The sequence below is a fragment of the Lutjanus erythropterus genome, unplaced genomic scaffold (genome assembly GCF_056507025.1).
Source record: "Lutjanus erythropterus isolate fLutEry1 unplaced genomic scaffold, fLutEry1.hap2 Scaffold_187, whole genome shotgun sequence".
NCBI classification, from domain to species: Eukaryota; Metazoa; Chordata; class Actinopteri; order Lutjaniformes; family Lutjanidae; genus Lutjanus; species Lutjanus erythropterus.
In genome coordinates this window covers 15,509-33,426 of record NW_028146664.1, presented here as the reverse complement: position 1 = coordinate 33,426, position 17,918 = coordinate 15,509, and the positions used below count along the sequence as shown (strand labels likewise).

Below are 17,918 nucleotides of genomic sequence, written 5' to 3'. Positions count from 1 at the left end.
ATACTGGGTTATCATGTTAGAGATAAAGTAGAATTAGACTGAAGTAAACAGGAGTTAAACTGGAGTGAAACTGGAGTTAAACTGAAGTTAAACTGGAGTGAAAGTGGAGTGAAAGTGGAGTTAAACTGAAGTTAAACTGGAGTTAAACTGGAGTTAAACTGGAGTTAAACTGGAGGTGGAGTGGAGATTTTTTCAGCCCTTTAAATAAAACAAACACAAAGGGATTTTTCTCAAACATTAAAACACATCAAACATGTTTCCACCTGGTTTGACCTTTGACCTCTGCAGTGATTTGAACAGTCAAACACTCAAAGAACCAAAAAAGTGCCAAAAGGAAGGACGACAGTCCAGTAGAATTTAGTTGAGTCCTGCACCGTCTCATATACGCAGTGTGGTCCAGTAAAGTCTGACTGTGATATCAGAGTCCAGTAGAGTCCAGCAGAGTCCAGTAGAGTCCAGTAGAGTCCAGTAGTCCAGTAGAGTCCGGCAGAGTCCGGCAGAGTCCGGCAGAGTCCAGTAGAGTCCAGCAGAGTCCAGTAGAGTCCAGCAGAGTCCAGCAGAGTCCAGCAGAGTCCAGCAGAGTCCAGCAGTCCAGTAGAGTCCGGCAGAGTCCGGCAGAGTCCGGCAGAGTCCAGTAGAGTCCAGCAGAGTCCAGTAGAGTCCAGTAGAGTCCAGCAGAGTCCAGCAGAGTCCAGTAGAGTCCAGTAGAGTCCAGTAGAGTCCTGTGTAAGCAGGTAATAAAGTGTAATTGTTTTACTTTAATTTAATTACTGAGAGAAAAGTGATTTTTGTTTCATGCAAACTGATACATTATGACTTTATCATCTTTGGATATAACATCAGTTTTAAGGTGGACTGATTTAAGGTGGACTGATGGATTTAGTCTGCATCTGTTTTTCCAGGCGCCTGATTGGCTGATTGTCCTCAGGTGTAGATTTCTATATAAGAAGAGTCTCTGATGGACGTCACTCAATCCCAGAATGCTTCACTTTTACGGTCTTGTTGTCCTACATGTGTTCAGTCCAGCTGGTCCAGGACCAGGACACAGATGGACTGATGTCCAGTACAGTCCAGTAGAGTCCAGTAGGGTCAAGGAGAGTCCAGTAGAGTCCAGTAGAGTCCAGTAGAGTCCAGTAGAGTCCAGCGGACGCAGCAGTAAGACGAGTTGTGCTGACAGGAAGAGGCATCCATCAGAGGATGAAGAAGAGGAGGATGACGACAAAGAGGATGGCGAGCAACACACCGATGGCGCACCACTGACGACGATCTGCAGAGACACGTTATAACTTGTTATGAACTGAAACTAAACCACACTGCTGCCTTTAAAAGTTGAATAACACCAAAAATATACAAAACGTAAAACGTTTTATTGAAAAGTTCATGTTAAACTGATTGGTGATAATCAATCAAAGGCATGGATGTAGAACAGGTTTGTAACTGATCGTTACAGATCAATCGTTCAGAACATGTGACCTGCAGACGACACGTAACATCACAGTTTTACTGTCTGTTACTTTACTATCAGTAATAAAACCTGAAATGAACAGACAGACAGACGCTGCTGTGTTTTACTCTGCAGCTCATCTCTGTGAAGAGACACGGATATAAAAGACGTCACATGACCTCCAGTGACATCATCACCATGAGACAGATCAGACATCTTCACTGGGTGGAATGATGCTGTCGTCATAGAAACAGATCATTAAATGTGATATGTGATATGTGCTGTCTTAACACACACACACACACACACACACACACACACACACACACACACACACACACACACACACACACACACACAGTCTGTGGCTCAATGTGTCTGTGCTGATTGGTTGTTACTGGTGATTTCAAACCAATCAGATGATGCTGTGGGCGGGACTTTTAATCAGACTACAGAGTGTAGTACTGTATCATACTGTACTACATGTAATTATCTATTACATGTAGTACAGTGTAGTATAATACAGCACTGTATCATACAGTATAGTATTCAAAGTATACTATAGTATTATTACACTGTAATCTTTATTATATATAATTATTACATTATACTATATTACATTATTTATTATATATAATTATATACATACATATAATTTTTAATATTATCATTATTATAATTACAGTGTTTAGTTTTTTACGTCTGGACTTTGGTTGGAGATCAGATCTTTTTTTTTTCTGCATGAATCATATTGAAAATCAAAACCTGTAATTTTATAAATGAGGTTCTGGTTCTTGTTCTCATGATAAAGTTTCAGTCTGAGACGTTTCATCCAATCAGAACACAGACTGACACATATTTCAGTTATTGATTAGTGTTTACATTAGAGTACTGAATAAAAACTACTATTGATTCTAATGTTTGATTTCTGTCTCTGAGGGTGACATCATGTGTTGCCGGGAAGATTACCACTAGTCATGTGAGACACTTTGGCCAGTTTTTTCATGACGTTGTCCAGTCTGGACTGAGTGTTGTCCATCTCATGACTGAAGTCGTCCAACATCCTGCAGAACAAACACAAAACCACCACAAGTCACATGATGACCAACCAGATACCCCAAAATAAACTTTATTAACAATATTTCCTGAGTTTGAACAGGTCCAAATATTTTCTTTTTGTAAATATAAAGTCATTCTGTTGTTAAAGGAGCAGCAAAAGACTGTGAAACGTTCCTCAGGTGAACAGGTGAGCTGGTAACAGGTGACAGGATCATGATTGGGTGTTAAAGTGGCGTCCTGCTCCGTGAGGTGAGATTCACCACTTTGTGAAAAACAGTTTCAACATTTAAGCAAACGACTTCAAGTAACGATTATTTTCACTGTTGATTCATCTGTTGATCATTTGCTCAGTTAATTGATTAATTAATCCTGTTCAAACATGTGGACTAAACATACTTGCACCTTTGTTCGAATCTATTCTGTAACAATTATTTTAATTATTGATCAATCTGTTGATCATTTTCTCCATCAATCGATCAGTTGATTGATTGTTCCCAGCACTGACTTCAACAGACAGCAGCTGTGATGTTTGGACGGATTCAGAGAGACACATGCTGCCGTCCCTCACGTCTTCTTCAGAGACGTCCCTGATTATTTCAGAGAGACGATGCTGAGACACGTTGTGGACGTGTTCCAACAGCGTGTCTTCATAGTAAAAGAGTTCAGGTCCTAGACTGACCTGGACCTGCAGTCCAGACCTGGACCTGCAGTCCAGACGTGTCTCCCATTGAAAATGTGTGGTGCATTATGAAGGACAAAATAGGACAACAGAGACTGTGGACTGTTGATCAGCTGAAGACGAATATCAAGAAAGAATGAGACAGAATTGACCTTTAAAACTTCAACAGTTAGTGTCTCAGTTCACAAACACTGACTGAGTGTTAGAAGAAAAGATGATGGATCACAGAGACAAACATGAAACAATGAACAGAAACTATAAAGTTGATCAGTCTGATCAATAAATATCTGATCTTTGTTCTGGATTCTACTGAATAAAAGTGCATTGATTTTTTAATTACAACTTTTCTGATCGTCTCCATTATTATTTTTGATAAATGTAAAGTGTGTCAAAGGTCAGAGTGAGTGATGATCGTGGTGAAGGTTCTTACACGGCCTGTTCGTCCAGTTCCATGCCGATCCTCTCAGACATGTTCTTCAGAACTCCGATCGTTCCTGACACGAGTTCCAGCTGCTCGTCCTGCTGCTCCGTGATCAGCTGGCACAAACACACACATTTGATTATTAAAAGGTGCGTCTTTGATCAGAGACTGTGATTGGCTGTTTGATGGTCAGGTGTTACTGTACCTGCTGTTGCACCTGCTGCTCCTCTATAAACTGTGAGTTGGCGTTCTGCAGCTGTCGGTCCAGTCGTATGTATTTATCAGGACCGGGCTGCCAGATCGGAGCCTGAGCACCACGCTCACCCAGCAGAGCCTGGTCGTTGAGACAACACACACACACACACACACACACACACACACACACACACACACCCTGTGTGATGTCATAAATTCACTGACTCTACAGTACGATCTTCATGCCACCACCGGTTTTACAGATGATAATGAATGTTTTCTACTTGTGACACAAAACTTTATTGACTTTCTGCAGCAGCTGCTCTGTCTGCAGCCTTTGCCTCAATAAAGTTTCAGTTACCAAGGAACACACCTGTGTTCAGGTAGGTCACCAGGTGAGTGTGTGTTCACTGACCTGTTTGTTCTTTCTATCCACTGAAGCAGCAGCTGGACTCGACATCTGCTCCTTCATCTCCTGCAAGACAAACAGTCACACAGCAGCCAATCAGATCAATCCATTATTCACAAACCTCAACAGACAGACAGACAGACAGACAGACAGACAGACAGACAGACAGACAGACAGACAGACAGGTGAGGTAATGGAGTGTACCTTCACTGTCTGTCTGGTGGTGGTGATGAAGGACTTCCTCTTGGACAGCTCAGCAGCATCCAGGTTGAACTTCTTTGGGTTGGACTCAACGATGCGTTCACTGACAGTTAAGAAACACATTAATCTTTAAATGTTCGCAACACACACACTGAATAAACACACACACACACACACACACACACACACACACACACACACACACACACACTGAATACACACACACACACTGAATACACACACACACACACACACACACACAGGCTGTCCCCATGTTAAGGATATTGATTGTCTCATCCAGGTCCTCCAGGTCCCACTCGATGGAGCGCAGACTGTTCCTCAGCTCATTGGTCGTCCAGTCCATCTCCTCCTTGGAGGCTCCACCCCCTTCCTGCAACAGCTCGCTCCATCTGTGATGGAGGCTCTGTGCTGCGTTCACTGCCTTCTGGACTTCACTGTTAACAAACAAACAACGTGAAATAAAAGCTGCTGGCACTGAGAATACTTTGATTATCAGTTATCTGTCCACTATTTCTCAGTTAATTAACCCTGAACATCTGTTTGCTCCACATGTTTTTCAAGTCTTTCCTTAATTTTCCTGTAGTTTTCATTATCAATTAACCTGTCGATCATTTGTTTGGTTCATAAAATGTCAGAAAATTATGACAAATATTGATCAGTGTTTCCCAAAGTCCAAGATGATGTCTCCTTTTTTCTTAGCAAGTCTGTCCATAAAAATAATGAACAGAACCGGTGACAGAGGACGACTCTGCCGGAGTCCAACATGCACCGGGGGACACGGTCGAATGCCTTCTCCAAGTCCACAAACCACATGTGGACTGGTTGGGCAAACTCCCATGAACCCTCAAGCACCCTGCGGAGGGTGTAGAGCTGGTCCAGTGTTCCACGACCAGGACGAAAACCGCAATGTTCCTCCTGGATCCGAAGTTCCTATCAACTGAATTCTCCTCTCCAGAACCCTGGAATAGACTTTACCAGGGAGGCGGAGGACTGTGATCCCGCTATACCCTCAAGTCCTCCTCCTTAAATAGAGGGACCACCTCCCCGGTCTGCCGACCAGAGGCGCTGTGCCCAACTGCCACGCCACGTTGCAGAGGCGCGTCAACCAAGACAGTCCTACAACATCCAGAGACTTGAGGTACTCAGGGCGGATCTCATCCATCTTCAGTGACTTCAGTCCAGGTGATGAATGAGTCGACCTCTGGGTCCTCAGCCTCTGCTTCCTCTACAGAAGGCGTGTCGGTGGGATCGAGGAAATCCTCGACGTGAACAATCCTGATCTTTCACCACTCACTGAGGACATTCTTCTACAAAAATCCTGTTTCCTCTGTTTTTTTGTCTGAAAAGTGGATTTTTTGATGCAGCCAGCCAAGATTCAAGTGCTTATAGAAAAAGAATTAATGAAAGTTTGTGTGTCTGTCTGAAACTAGAAGATCTGTTCTTTCTTTTGATATATTCCATGTAAACACATCATAGAACTGAATATTGTTTAGGTTTTGTTTTTGTTAAAAAACTGGCAACATAAAAAAAACACTCACAAGGAAAGAGTTAAAATCCTGATGATGTCACATTTGTTGTTATTTTCTTTCATCTGGAGAAGAAGATTTGATCTCTGCAGGTTTTTCATTATAATGATATTTTTCAAGAAACAGCCCTTTAGTTCTGGTTCTGTGGGCGGAGCCACGGTGTGATTTTGGTAATAATGGCGGCACATTTAAACTAATACTCTGTTTTCTACTCAGCGTCTGTAACAGACTGTGACAGTAGCCAATCAGGATCAAGCTTAAAAACTTTACAAAACTGTCTGTACCAGAGCTGCAACGACTAACTGAATAATCAATTGTTAATCAATTATTAAATTAAGTGGAAGCTATTTTGATAATTGATGAATCAGCTGAAGATTTCAGCTTCTTACCTGTGAATATTTTCTGCTTTCTGTGTTTGTCTTTGGGAAACAGTGATCAATATTTTCTGACATTTTATGGATCAAACAACTAATTGATTAATTAATAATATGCTTGACAGATTAATCAATGAGAAAATTAAGCCTCACAAGAAGGACATGGAAAAACGTGGAGCACATGGACGTTTTTCATCAACAACAAGACTGGATCAATTGTTCAAGTCAACATTATTATTACATGAACTCTAACCTGAGTGTGTGTGTGTGTGTGTGTGTGTGTGTGTGTGTGTGTGTGTGTGTGTGTGTGTGTGTGTGAGAGAGAGAGAGAGAGAGAGAGAGAGAGAGAGAGAGAGAGAGAGAGAACAGAAATTAATCTGCCCAATAAAAACGCTGCTGTGATGTCACTCTGCTGTTTGTTGCAAATCAATAATCGATATTCAGATCACGTGATTCGACTGAACATCTCGTGATCAGATTGCGTTCGATCTGATCACAAAAATATAGTTAACATGCTAACACGCTAACATGCTAACAGCACAGCGGTTAGATAGCTCCCTGTTAGCTCCCTGTTAGCATTAGCATGGTTAGCTCGATGTTCTGACCCTTTGACGACGAAGAACGGATCTTCCATGGACATGGTTCCGGTTCTGGTTCTGGTTCAGTCCATCTGATCCGGATCAAACCAAGCTGGACTCCATCACATTGAAGCTAAAGATGCTAACTGCTAACGGACTCTACCTGACCCTCTGCGCTTTGTTTACATCAGCAGCGGATGTCGCCCCGTGACGTCACAGACTGCGTTGAAACGTTACCAAAATTAATTAATCAAACGCATAAATGACAGATTTTTCATAATAAATCTGTTAATAATGTTTAATTCACTAAAGCAGATTTCCTAACAGAAAAAAAATCTTTGTTGTTTTATTGAAGGTGTAAAGTTATTTCTTTTTTTAACGAACAAAAAGGCTCCTAAAACTTTTGATTTATATTTGTCTTTTATTATTTTTATATAATGTGTTGTAATTTATTTCTGCCTCTTCTGTTGCGTCTTGTTGTTGTTGTTGTTGTTGTTGTTGTTGTTGTTGTTGTTGTTGTCATCACCTGGACTGTTGTGTACTTTCTCATGTGCATGATATTGGATATGGACAAATTTTGTTCAAAAAAGTTAAAAAAAAAAAATAATAATAATAAAAAAAATAAATAAATAATAAAATAATAATAATAATCTAAACAAAACACTGACATTAAAAAACAAGAACAGGAAAATAATTAATATTACTTTACTAAAAATTTAAATAATAATTTGGTCAAGGGATTATTTTCATTGTTGTTTAACCTGTTGATCATTTTCTTGTCAGTTGAAAAATGATTATGGATTATTAGCAGGATTACAGTTCTGAATTAAAGAACAACATACCACCATGAAGTGTAAACACACACAATCCTTTATCATGGCCTCTAGAGGAAAAATGTCCAAACATGTTTGGACATTTTTCAATTGACAAGATTGTGACAGAATTAATCTTTCACCATTTTCTGACTTTTTATGGATCAAACAACTAATTAATTAATCAAAAAATAATGAACTGATTAATCAACGTTGAAAATAACTGTTGCAGCCGTAAAAACACTAAATTAGACTTTAGATTTTATACTGATGTGTCCAAAAGTAACAGAAAGTTTCACTGGTTTAATGTTGTGATACCTGGATTTCGATACTGATCCCGTTTTAACACTTGATTACATGATTAAAGAAACCCTGTGCTGACAGCAAGGGGCAGTAAAGAGCTTTTATACTCCGCCGGAGGAAGAAGAAGAAGACTGTGAGTTCTCGCGATACTTGGCTCCACTCAGCGAGAGTATCTTCTTTTGTGTTGAGCGGACAGCGGCTAACAGCTAATAGCTAACGTGCTGTTAATAAATCCGCTTTGTTTATTTGCTTGATAGCATAGCATCAACGCAGCACCCGTCGGCGGATCAATAAGACCGAGTCAGACCGCCAGTCACCGATCAAACACCTGTCCGACACCGTAAAGGTAAGAAACGTGACGTCTGTTCGCAGCGTTAGCTCTAGCGTTAGCCTGTTTGTGGAACCAGCGTTTCGTTAGCCGACTGTTAGCCTGTTAGCTCGGTGTCGACACATGCTGTACACACACCCTACTGATTAGTGATTATAGATCAGTCTACACGAACAGATTAAAGTGGCATCACTGTTAGTCCGGGCTGATCACTCTGATTATTGATCAGTAACCAACAGCTGCTTATTTCAGATCCGTGAACAGCTGAAAGTGTCCATGGCGCTAAGACGAGGACACATCCGGTACCTGAAGGTGAGTAATCGATACCACTGATCATACCAATAACTGATCAGATCAATATGTTTCACTGTGTGTTGGATAGGTAGAGGTCAAAGTGGGCAGTCAGAGGATTTGAGGGATCAATGCTGGATATTTGGATTTTACTTCGATATTAGTGACTAACATAATTCTGATATCGATTTGTTTGCTACTTTTCTTCATGCAGAATTCACAAAATATAAATGTAACTATTTTTCCATTGATCCATCAAAACTGATGAACACAAAGATCTGTAATCAAAGATGTGGAGGCAGGAGACACTTTGAAGGGACACGTCGCCCTGCTGACCTCAGATCTTCTGTCCACCATGATGCTTCGTCCTGCATGACGAAGCATCAGGGTCTTAAACCAGGGAGTCAAACTCATTTTAGTTCAGGAGACACATTCAGACCAGTTTGATCTCAAGTGAGCCGGACCAGTAAAATTAAAGCAGAATCTATTGATCATTCTGGTGATTAATCGAGTGATCAGATAATATTGCATGTTCTGCATTTTTTTCTATTGCATTACTTTTTCTTTATTTAAGAACAATGGTAAAATACAAAAGAGAAAATAGAAGACAGTAGAGAAAGTAGATTTACTTTTACTGTTTTTACTTTACTTTTTTTTCCAAGTACAAAGGTAAAAGTAAAGATAGTAAAGTCTGCAGAACCACAAACAGAAAATTGAACTAACTCTTTTAACAGAAAGAGTTAAAATCAGAACATTTGTCCCTGACGGGTTACTGGTTCTCCAACACGCCGCCCTTTTCTCCTCTCATGAGTTTGCAGGTTTGTATTTAGTCATCAGAAAATTAGACCTGCACCGATCAATCAGCAACGCTTGGAATCAGGCCGGTTTTCAGCGTCACCGGCCCTGACTGGTGACCGGCCGGTCAGCGTCACATGTCCGATTCTGTGCCCGTCATTGTCACACGTGTTCTGCACGATGGTCACGTGATGCAGCAGACAAACTGACCGTGACGTCAACACAGCGCTGATCACAGCTACACACTCTGACACACGTCTGCATGAAGATGATGTCAGAGACAGATTCAAAGAACAGGATAAAGAGAAGACAGACAGTCCACAACGAGACAGATCAGCTGACGACGTCTCAGATCAGCTGACGATGTCTCAGATCAGCTGACGACGTCTCAGATCAGCTGACGACGTCTCAGATCAGCTGACGATGTCTCAGATCAGCTGACGATGTCTCAGATCAGCTGTAAACTCTGTAGCTCTTCATGCTAATGTTAGCTAGCAGCAGACTGCTGTTCACAGACTGACAGTTCAAATCTCACTTCCTGTTCTGACTGAAGAATAAACATCCTGTGTTGATGCGTCTCCTCAAACATTTTCTCATCCAGACTCCTTTAACTTCTGCTTCTGTTTTTCTCTCGTCAAAGTTTTACCGCAGCGAACTGTTGCACCGCGTCCGTCTCCGGTTTGTTTACATCTGCTTCTGCAGGAGATCACGTGAAATCACGAGATCACATTCAGCTGATTCCTAATCTTAATATAAAACTATAATAAGGCCTGACTGTAACCTGCAGGACTTTGGAGAAGATTTAAATAGTATTTAATGAATATTTAATAGTCAGTGTTTTATTATGAATAATTTAATTTGTTTGTGAATGTTGTCAATTACAGTTCTTTGACTGAAAATTGGAATCAGCCAAAATCAGAATCGGCCAAGAAAATTGAAATCTCTAGCGCTGTTATAGCCTTGTTACAGCGCTGTTATAGCCTTTGTTACAGCGCTGTTATAGCCTTGTTACAGCGCTGTTATAGCCTTTGTTACAGCGCTGTTATAGCCTTTGTTACAGCGCTGTCATAGCCTTGTTACAGCGCTGTCATAGCCTTGTTACAGCGCTGTCATAGCCTTGTTACAGCGCTGTCATAGCCTTTGTTACAGCGCTGTCATAGCCTTGTTACAGCGCTGTTATAGCCTTTGTTACAGCGCTGTTATAGCCTTTGTTACAGCGCTGTTATAGCCTTTGTTACAGCGCTGTCATAGCCTTGTTACAGCGCTGTTATAGCCTTGTTACAGCGCTGTCATAGCCTTGTTACAGCGCTGTCATAGCCTTGTTACAGCGCTGTTATAGCCTTGTTACAGCGCTGTTATAGCCTTTGTTACAGCGCTGTTATAGCCTTTGTTACAGCGCTGTTATAGCCTTTGTTACAGCGCTGTTATAGCCTTGTTACAGCGCTGTCATAGCCTTGTTACAGCGCTGTTATAGCCTTGTTACAGCGCTGTCATAGCCTTGTTACAGCGCTGTTATAGCCTTTGTTACAGCACTGTTATAGCCTTGTTACAGCGCTGTTATAGCCTTTGTTACAGCACTGTTATAGCCTTGTTACAGCGCTGTTATAGCCTTGTTACAGCGCTGTTATAGCCTTGTTACAGCGCTGTTATAGCCTTGTTACAGCGCTGTTATAGCCTTGTTACAGCGCTGTTATAGCCTTGTTACAGCGCTGTTATAGCCTTGTTACAGCGCTGTTATAGCCTTGTTACAGCGCTGTTATAGCCTTGTTACAGTGCTGTTATAGCCTTTGTTACAGCGCTGTTATAGCCTTGTTACAGCGCTGTTATAGCCTTGTTACAGCGCTGTTATAGCCTATAAAGCTGTAAATAAAACGAAGAATCTGATGTGTTTGATTTTAGTTTGTGTTTTTTGTTTGTTTTGTGTTTTTTGGGATTTTTGCTTCTGTATCTGTTTCTTTTTCATGACGTTAGAAACAAGTGTTGCATCTTTACTTTGATTGTTTGTCCCCCATATTAATCAGTGAAATCAATCAATCAACCTATCAGAAGGACACATGACTACAGTTGTGTGTTCTAACGTGTGTGTGTTTGTGTGTCCCAGGTGTGTGAGGTGCAGTCGTCTCAGAGTGATGTCAGAGATGGTCAACACGCCCCCAAAGGAGGCGCTGGAAAGGTGAGTGCCGCTCTTTGATTGGCTGGATCAACTTTCATAGACATTCTGTTGTTGTGATGATGACATAAAGGACTGTGGTCATGTGATCAGGAGCTGTACGATAACGGGTACGGTGGCGAGCAGATGATGGAGGATGAGGACGCTCGGACCAACCTGATCGTGAACTACCTGCCTCAGAGCATGAGTCAGGATGAGCTACGGAGTCTGTTCAGCAGCGTCGGAGACGTTGAGTCTGCCAAACTCATCCGTGACAAAGTGGCAGGTAAGACTACTGAAATACTACTGCAGTATTACAGCAGTACTGCTGCTCACACTGCACAGTACTCAACAACACTGCAACATCAAGCTGTGACAAAGTACTACTGAGCACCATGTCTCTATACTATTGCAGTACTACTGAGTGGACACAGTTGTATTGTAGTACTACTTTGTATGCTTAGTGCTAAACTACTAAAACTAGATCATAAAAAAACACAGTACTACTGTAGTACAGTGTTTCCTTGAGGTTTATTGCTCAGTAAAATGTTCTTTCTACCATCACAACAAATTCCAATCTGAAATCGTTTCTTCTGACATTCTGTCGACTCGACAAAGATTTTTTTATCAGTTACTTTTCTAAACCCACCTGAGTCTCTGTTCACGTCAGCATGAAGCACGTATCTTCACAGGAAACACCTTTACACCTGTCAATGCCATCATTTCCTCGTTCCAAAACACTGATGAACACAAGAACATAGAACATGTATATATACACGTTTTTGTATTCGCTGTTTGTGACAGTATGAAAACAGAACTCACTCTTCTACATAACTTTAAAAGCCAAACAAATAAAATATTTAGTTTCTTTTCGGGGCTGGGCAGTATTTGGGGAAACACTGGTACTACAGTACTAATACTGCAAGTAAAAATAATTTACTGAACACAAGTTTACTTCATAGTTCTACTGTAGTACTACAGTTTACAACCCTGCTGTGTAAAACATAAATAAAACAGAATGTCATAATAGAAAATTGAACAAAGACAAAATATTAATGTTCAAACTGATCAACTTTATTGATTGTTTTGAACATTTCAAATCATTTGGAAACAGCAGTATGGCTCATTGCACAGGTAAACAGGTGAATCACAGGTAAACAGGTGAATCGCAGGTAAACAGGTGAATCGCAGGTAAACAGGTGAATCGCAGGTAAACAGGTGAATCGCAGGTAAACAGGTGAATCACAGGTAAACAGGTGAATCACAGGTAAACAGGTGTGGCAGGATTAAGTTTGGGTTAATGGATGTTAGAACATGAGCTCAGGAACGTTTGTAATTTAATTGGACTCTGTGTTTTTTGTTAATGTTTTATTTACTTTTACACAGCGATCAAACCTTTTCTGGATCGGGGTTGTAGCACTTGGAGTACTCCAGCTGCAGTAGTAGTAGTAGTAGTAGTATCATTACCAGTAGTAGTATAATTATCAGTAATATTAGTGGTATTATCTGCAGTATTTGCTGTGTACTCTCTCTCTCCACCAGCTGTTTTTTTCTGAAGTGTTTTTTAAAAATGTTTTTGGATGTTTTTTGTTTTTTTTATTGACAATTAGGTGATTTTTTTTAAACACCTTTGTTTTTTTTTAAAGGGCAATTCTGTGTTTTGTTTTTCTCTGAACTGATTTTTTTTTTCTGCACTGTTGTAATATTTATATATTTTTATTTTTCACACCAGGTTTAATGACTCAGTCTGAGTGTTTGAAGGTAATTGATTAAATCAGGTTTTGCAATATGGATCAATATTCAGTTTGATTTTTATATTTGTGACATCATCATACATTAAACAGAATGTCTCTTTATTCTTTATGATGCACAAATCCTTTAAAAAACAGACTGAATTAAAATAAATGTGTCCTGCTGCCTATTAAGATTATTAAATATGTTATGATATATATGTATACACACATATAATTATTTATTAATCTGTTGATAATTTTCTCCATTTATTTATTAATTAATTCTGTTACAATCTGGACCAAACATGTGACAACAGGTGAAGTGACTTCAGTCCAAGACGACGTCCTCAAATGTCTCGTTTTGTCCACAACTCAAAGAAACTCAGTTTACTGTCAGAGAGGAAAGAAACCAGAAAATACAAAATGACTCAAAACCATTAATCAATTTTCAGAATAGATGGTGATTAATTGAATAATTGATTGATAATCAATTATTCATTGCAGCTGTTAACATTTCTGATATAATGTTGTAATGAAGGCAGAGACACTGCAGTGAAACAAACCTGAGATCAAATGTTTGTTTTTATTCTTTAAATGTACAAATGTTTTCACCTGTTTTGATTTATTTTTCAGGCTGTAAAGTTTTAATAACAATAATGTTTATATTGTGTTTTAATGACGACTGAACAAGTCAAGAAAACTGACTGATTTTACACTTTGACTTTCTGCACTCAGTTTTTCCTCAGAGTAAACCCTCCTGTCAGTGTTTACAATCTTCTCTCCTGGTGAGAGCGCCGCCAACAGGCCGAAACATATCTAATATATATCCATCCATTCACAGTGTGTGTGTGTGCTGCACCAGGATCAGTTACCTGAGCTCACCTGAACACATCGTGAAGCGCGTTCAGTCTGAACGACACGGTTCCTCAAAACGGTTTGAAACGGGCTGCGAGACGTTTTCATTGGTCGGCGTCCTATAGGTGTCACAGTGCACCTGCACACACAGCAGGATGTTTAATGCACCGTCTCTGAATAAATATATGTTTTACTACGTTTTATTGATTCTGCTTATCGATCTGATTCTTTATAAATTCCTTTATCGATTCCTGTGGATTTTCTGTTTGGAAAAAAGTGTCAACACAAATTTTATTATGAAAATTTGAACTGAACTGTCGCAGTTTAACTTTAAACATTTCAACTGGTCATATAGTCGTTAGTCGTTCAGTTTCAATAATACAGCAGGTTAAATCAACCTGTTTATGATTCAGCATCACGTATGAAAGGCGCCGTATCAAAATGTTCACGTGCGTCTGAGACGGTTTGAGTTTGATTCTCATCATTATTGGTTTTACATGAAGCTGAAACTGAACTTTATTGGTGTAAAGTTCTGTGTCACTTGATGTTCGCGGACTGTTTCTTTAATGTTCCTCGCGGTTTCAGACTCAGCCCTCATTTGCATAATGCTCATGATAAACTTGATAAATCAAATGATCATTTTTTTCTATTATATTTTCCAGAATAGAAACTTGTTACTTTCTGTTCATGTTTGTTCAGGAAACGGTGGTTTATGTTGTTAATTGTTTCTGTGCTCGTTTCGACGTGTTTCGTTTCGACACCACGACTGACGGCTCTTGTATGTTTCACCACTCCAGCTGAAGTTGCTGTGAAAGGGGCGGGGCCTAATACTTGTGGTGAACACTGTAAGAATTACAGGTAACACTTTGATTTGTGTGAAACGACACACAAAGGTGAACGTGGTGTCAGTGAAACCTGAAAATGGACAAACACCAGTCAGTTTAATGAACAGGGACCCAAAATACAATTTCCTAATGGTTTCTATGGTTTCGTAAATTTGGAACCGGTTCTAAAGAGGAACCAGGTCTCAGCCATCTGTAGGCTGAACGTGGCTCTGATTGGTCTTTTTTTGACGGGAGGTCTCACTCTGATGAATCTTCAGTGTTTAAAGAGTCGTGAGTTTTCTAGGTTTGTTCAGAAGAATGAAACTGTTTATTGATTTATTGATTGAACTGAAGTGTTTATTGATTGAACCTAATTAACTGTAATGTTGACGTGTGTTTCTTCAGAGTTTTGTGCTGCTGTCATTTCTTTGTGTGTGTGACTCTCCAAACTGTGTCACCACAGACACTTTTGTTATGTTATTTTGTTGTTTTCTTTGCTTTGTGTTTCTCTAGGCCACAGTTTAGGTTACGGCTTTGTTAACTTTGTTAACCCTAGTGATGCAGAGAGGGCTATCAGTACCCTCAATGGCCTGAGGCTACAGTCTAAAACTATCAAGGTAACGTGCACCAGGTGCTCTTTGATCTTCCTGTCTCAACTCATAGATGTGTTATGATGTTCCTGGACAGCAGAGGGCGCTGTCATCTGCTCAAGGTATTTTATTCAAACTCTGCTGTCATTATTTTTAATATCGACACATGTTGACACTGTGCCGAGCTTTTATTTTCTTAAATTTCTGCTTTTATTTTGACACAACAATGGATGCTTTTGTTTTGTTGTTTTGTTTGTGTTGATTTGGGACAAACTGGACGTTTGTTTGTTTTTAATATTTAAACATTTAAAATCTCTGGATTTCTTTTACTGATTGACAACCTGGATGTAACCATTTGTTTTATTTTGATTATTGTCATTTGTTTGAATTGTTTCTGGTCGTCATGACGACAGACTGACACGCCTCTTGTTTCCTTGCCACAGGTGTCGTTTGCGCGGCCGAGTTCGGACATGATCAAAGATGCTAACCTGTACATCAGCGGGCTGCCGCGGACGCTGAGTCAGCAGGACCTGGAGGACATGTTCTCACGCTACGGACACATCATCAACTCCAGAGTGCTCGTCGACCAGGCTTCAGGTACTGCGCGCGCTCAGTAACCATGGTAACCATGTGAACGATCACAGCTCTCCTCACCTCTCGTCTCATTGGCTGTCAAGGTCTGTCTAGGGGCGTGGCCTTCATCCGCTTCGATAAGAGGGCCGAGGCCGAAGATGCTGTCAAACAACTGAACGGCCACACCCCCCCGGGCAGCTCTGAGCCAATCACGGTCAAGTTTGCTGCCAACCCCAACCAGGCCAGGAACTCCCAGATGATGTCACAGATGTACCACGGCCAATCACGGCGCTTCGGAGGACCCGTCCATCACCAGGCACAGAGGTTCAGGTACGCTCACCTGTCAATGTGACAGATTATTGAGTCCTTTTATTGGACTACTCATTAAGATCACAGTAATCAGATTACTGTAAATGGACTGCGTAATCAGATTATAGGTGACATGGCAACATGAGTAATGAAATACTGACTAGAGAGAGATGCTACGATCGCAATAATCAGATTACTTTTAAGTGACCAGGTAGTTTGATTACAGGTGAAATGTCGACATGAGTATAGTAATCAGATTACTGCAAACTGGCTGAATAATCAGATTACAGGTGAAAGGTTAACATACTTTCCCGTGAAAGAGAACAATTGTGTATTTGTTTAAATGTAAAATCTGATCAATAATCAATATTTTGATCAATACTTGTCACTAATGTTAGTAATAATGACTCAGTGGGTACAGACCAATGATAGAACAGGAAATGACATCACTGTTACACACTACTGTAAATGTATCTCTCAGCCTGTTGCGCTGAAACTGAGCACAGTAACACGGTTCCACGTGGAACCTGCCAGTCTGGTTCTCAACCTGTTTCTGTTTTGAGGTTCAACATGAGGTGTGCTAACCAGAGCAGGGCCGCGTTGACCAGAAGGAGACATTTATGTTGATGAGCGTGATGTCATAAACTCGCTGCTTGAACATTAAAGGCACATTTCACCAAACTGAAACCTGCTGACAATAATGAGACTTTCTGTTGCAGGTTTTCTCCAATGAGTGTCGACCACATGGGCGGTGGGGGCGGAGTCTCCGGGAACTCATCGTCTGGTTGGTGCATCTTCATCTATAATCTGGGTCAGGACGCCGACGAGGCCATCCTGTGGCAGATGTTCGGCCCGTTCGGCGCTGTCGTCAACGTGAAGGTGATCCGAGACTTCAACACCAACAAGTGCAAAGGCTTTGGCTTTGTTACCATGACGAATTATGAGGAGGCCGCCATGGCGATCCACAGCCTCAACGGGTACCGCCTCGGAGACAAGGTCCTGCAGGTGTCCTTCAAGACCAGCAAGGGACACAAGTAGAGACAGAGAGGGAGGAGGGAGGAGGGAGGAATGGTGATGAAGAGGAGGGAGGAGGGAGGAATGGTGATGAAGAGGAGGGAGGAGGGAGGAATGGTGATGAAGAGGAGGGAGGAGGGAGGAGGGAGGAATGGTGATGAAGAGGAGGGAGAGTTGTTGACGTCTGTGAGGAGAAAACTTAAGTCACATGTTTTTTTGTGTGTGTGAGTTCATTTTTTTCTCCCAGCATGCTCAGCCCGTCAGACTGTATGACATCAACAGGAAGTCACTGTAGAGAAACTGTAAATGTGTTTTTTTTTTTTGGAAGCCGTTCAGTTCTCTTAACATGTTAATTAGTAAAGTTCATCTGATAGAAATCAATTAGAAGAGTCAGCTGATGCGTCAGGTGACTGACAGGAAGCTCCAGGTCACATG

At 40.8% G+C, this 17,918-nt stretch overlaps 2 protein-coding genes across 2 annotated transcripts; one reads left to right on the top strand and one right to left on the bottom strand.

The window, feature by feature from the left end:
- Nucleotides 1-1,145: 1,145 nt before the first annotated feature.
- stx6 (syntaxin 6) lies at nt 1,146-7,125 on the bottom strand. Its single transcript, XM_084714317.1, has 8 exons — nt 6,935-7,125; nt 4,694-4,863; nt 4,412-4,506; nt 4,214-4,273; nt 3,809-3,937; nt 3,613-3,719; nt 2,414-2,508; nt 1,146-1,267 (listed from the first exon to the last, which is right to left on the bottom strand). Exons 1-8 carry the CDS (start codon nt 6,967-6,969, stop codon nt 1,191-1,193), a joined length of 768 nt encoding a protein of 255 aa, XP_084570443.1. The 5' UTR covers nt 6,970-7,125; the 3' UTR covers nt 1,146-1,190.
- A 1,054-nt stretch (nt 7,126-8,179) lies between these two features.
- LOC146303959 (ELAV-like protein 1) lies at nt 8,180-17,550 on the top strand. Its single transcript, XM_084714316.1, has 8 exons — nt 8,180-8,368; nt 8,603-8,662; nt 11,538-11,609; nt 11,700-11,871; nt 15,511-15,614; nt 16,031-16,184; nt 16,265-16,490; nt 17,189-17,550. The coding sequence occupies exons 2-8, from the start codon at nt 8,627-8,629 to the stop codon at nt 17,505-17,507; spliced, it is 1,083 nt and encodes a 360-aa protein (XP_084570442.1). The 5' UTR covers nt 8,180-8,368; nt 8,603-8,626; the 3' UTR covers nt 17,508-17,550.
- The last annotated feature ends 368 nt before the right edge of the window (nt 17,551-17,918 follow it).

Coding starts and splice junctions, on each gene's coding strand:
- stx6 (XM_084714317.1), bottom strand. CDS start 6,969: ATGTCCATGGAAGATCCGTTCTTCGTCGTCAAAGG. Junction 3,720..3,808: donor AGCAGCAGGTGCAACAGCAG/GTACAGTAACAC, acceptor TGTTTGTGCCAG/CTGATCACGGAGCAGCAGGA. Junction 1,268..2,413: donor AGTGTCTCACATGACTAGTG/GTAATCTTCCCG, acceptor GTGTCTCTGCAG/ATCGTCGTCAGTGGTGCGCC.
- LOC146303959 (XM_084714316.1), top strand. CDS start 8,627: ATGGCGCTAAGACGAGGACACATCCGGTACCTGAAG. Junction 11,610..11,699: donor CCAAAGGAGGCGCTGGAAAG/GTGAGTGCCGCT, acceptor TCATGTGATCAG/GAGCTGTACGATAACGGGTA. Junction 11,872..15,510: donor CATCCGTGACAAAGTGGCAG/GTAAGACTACTG, acceptor GTGTTTCTCTAG/GCCACAGTTTAGGTTACGGC.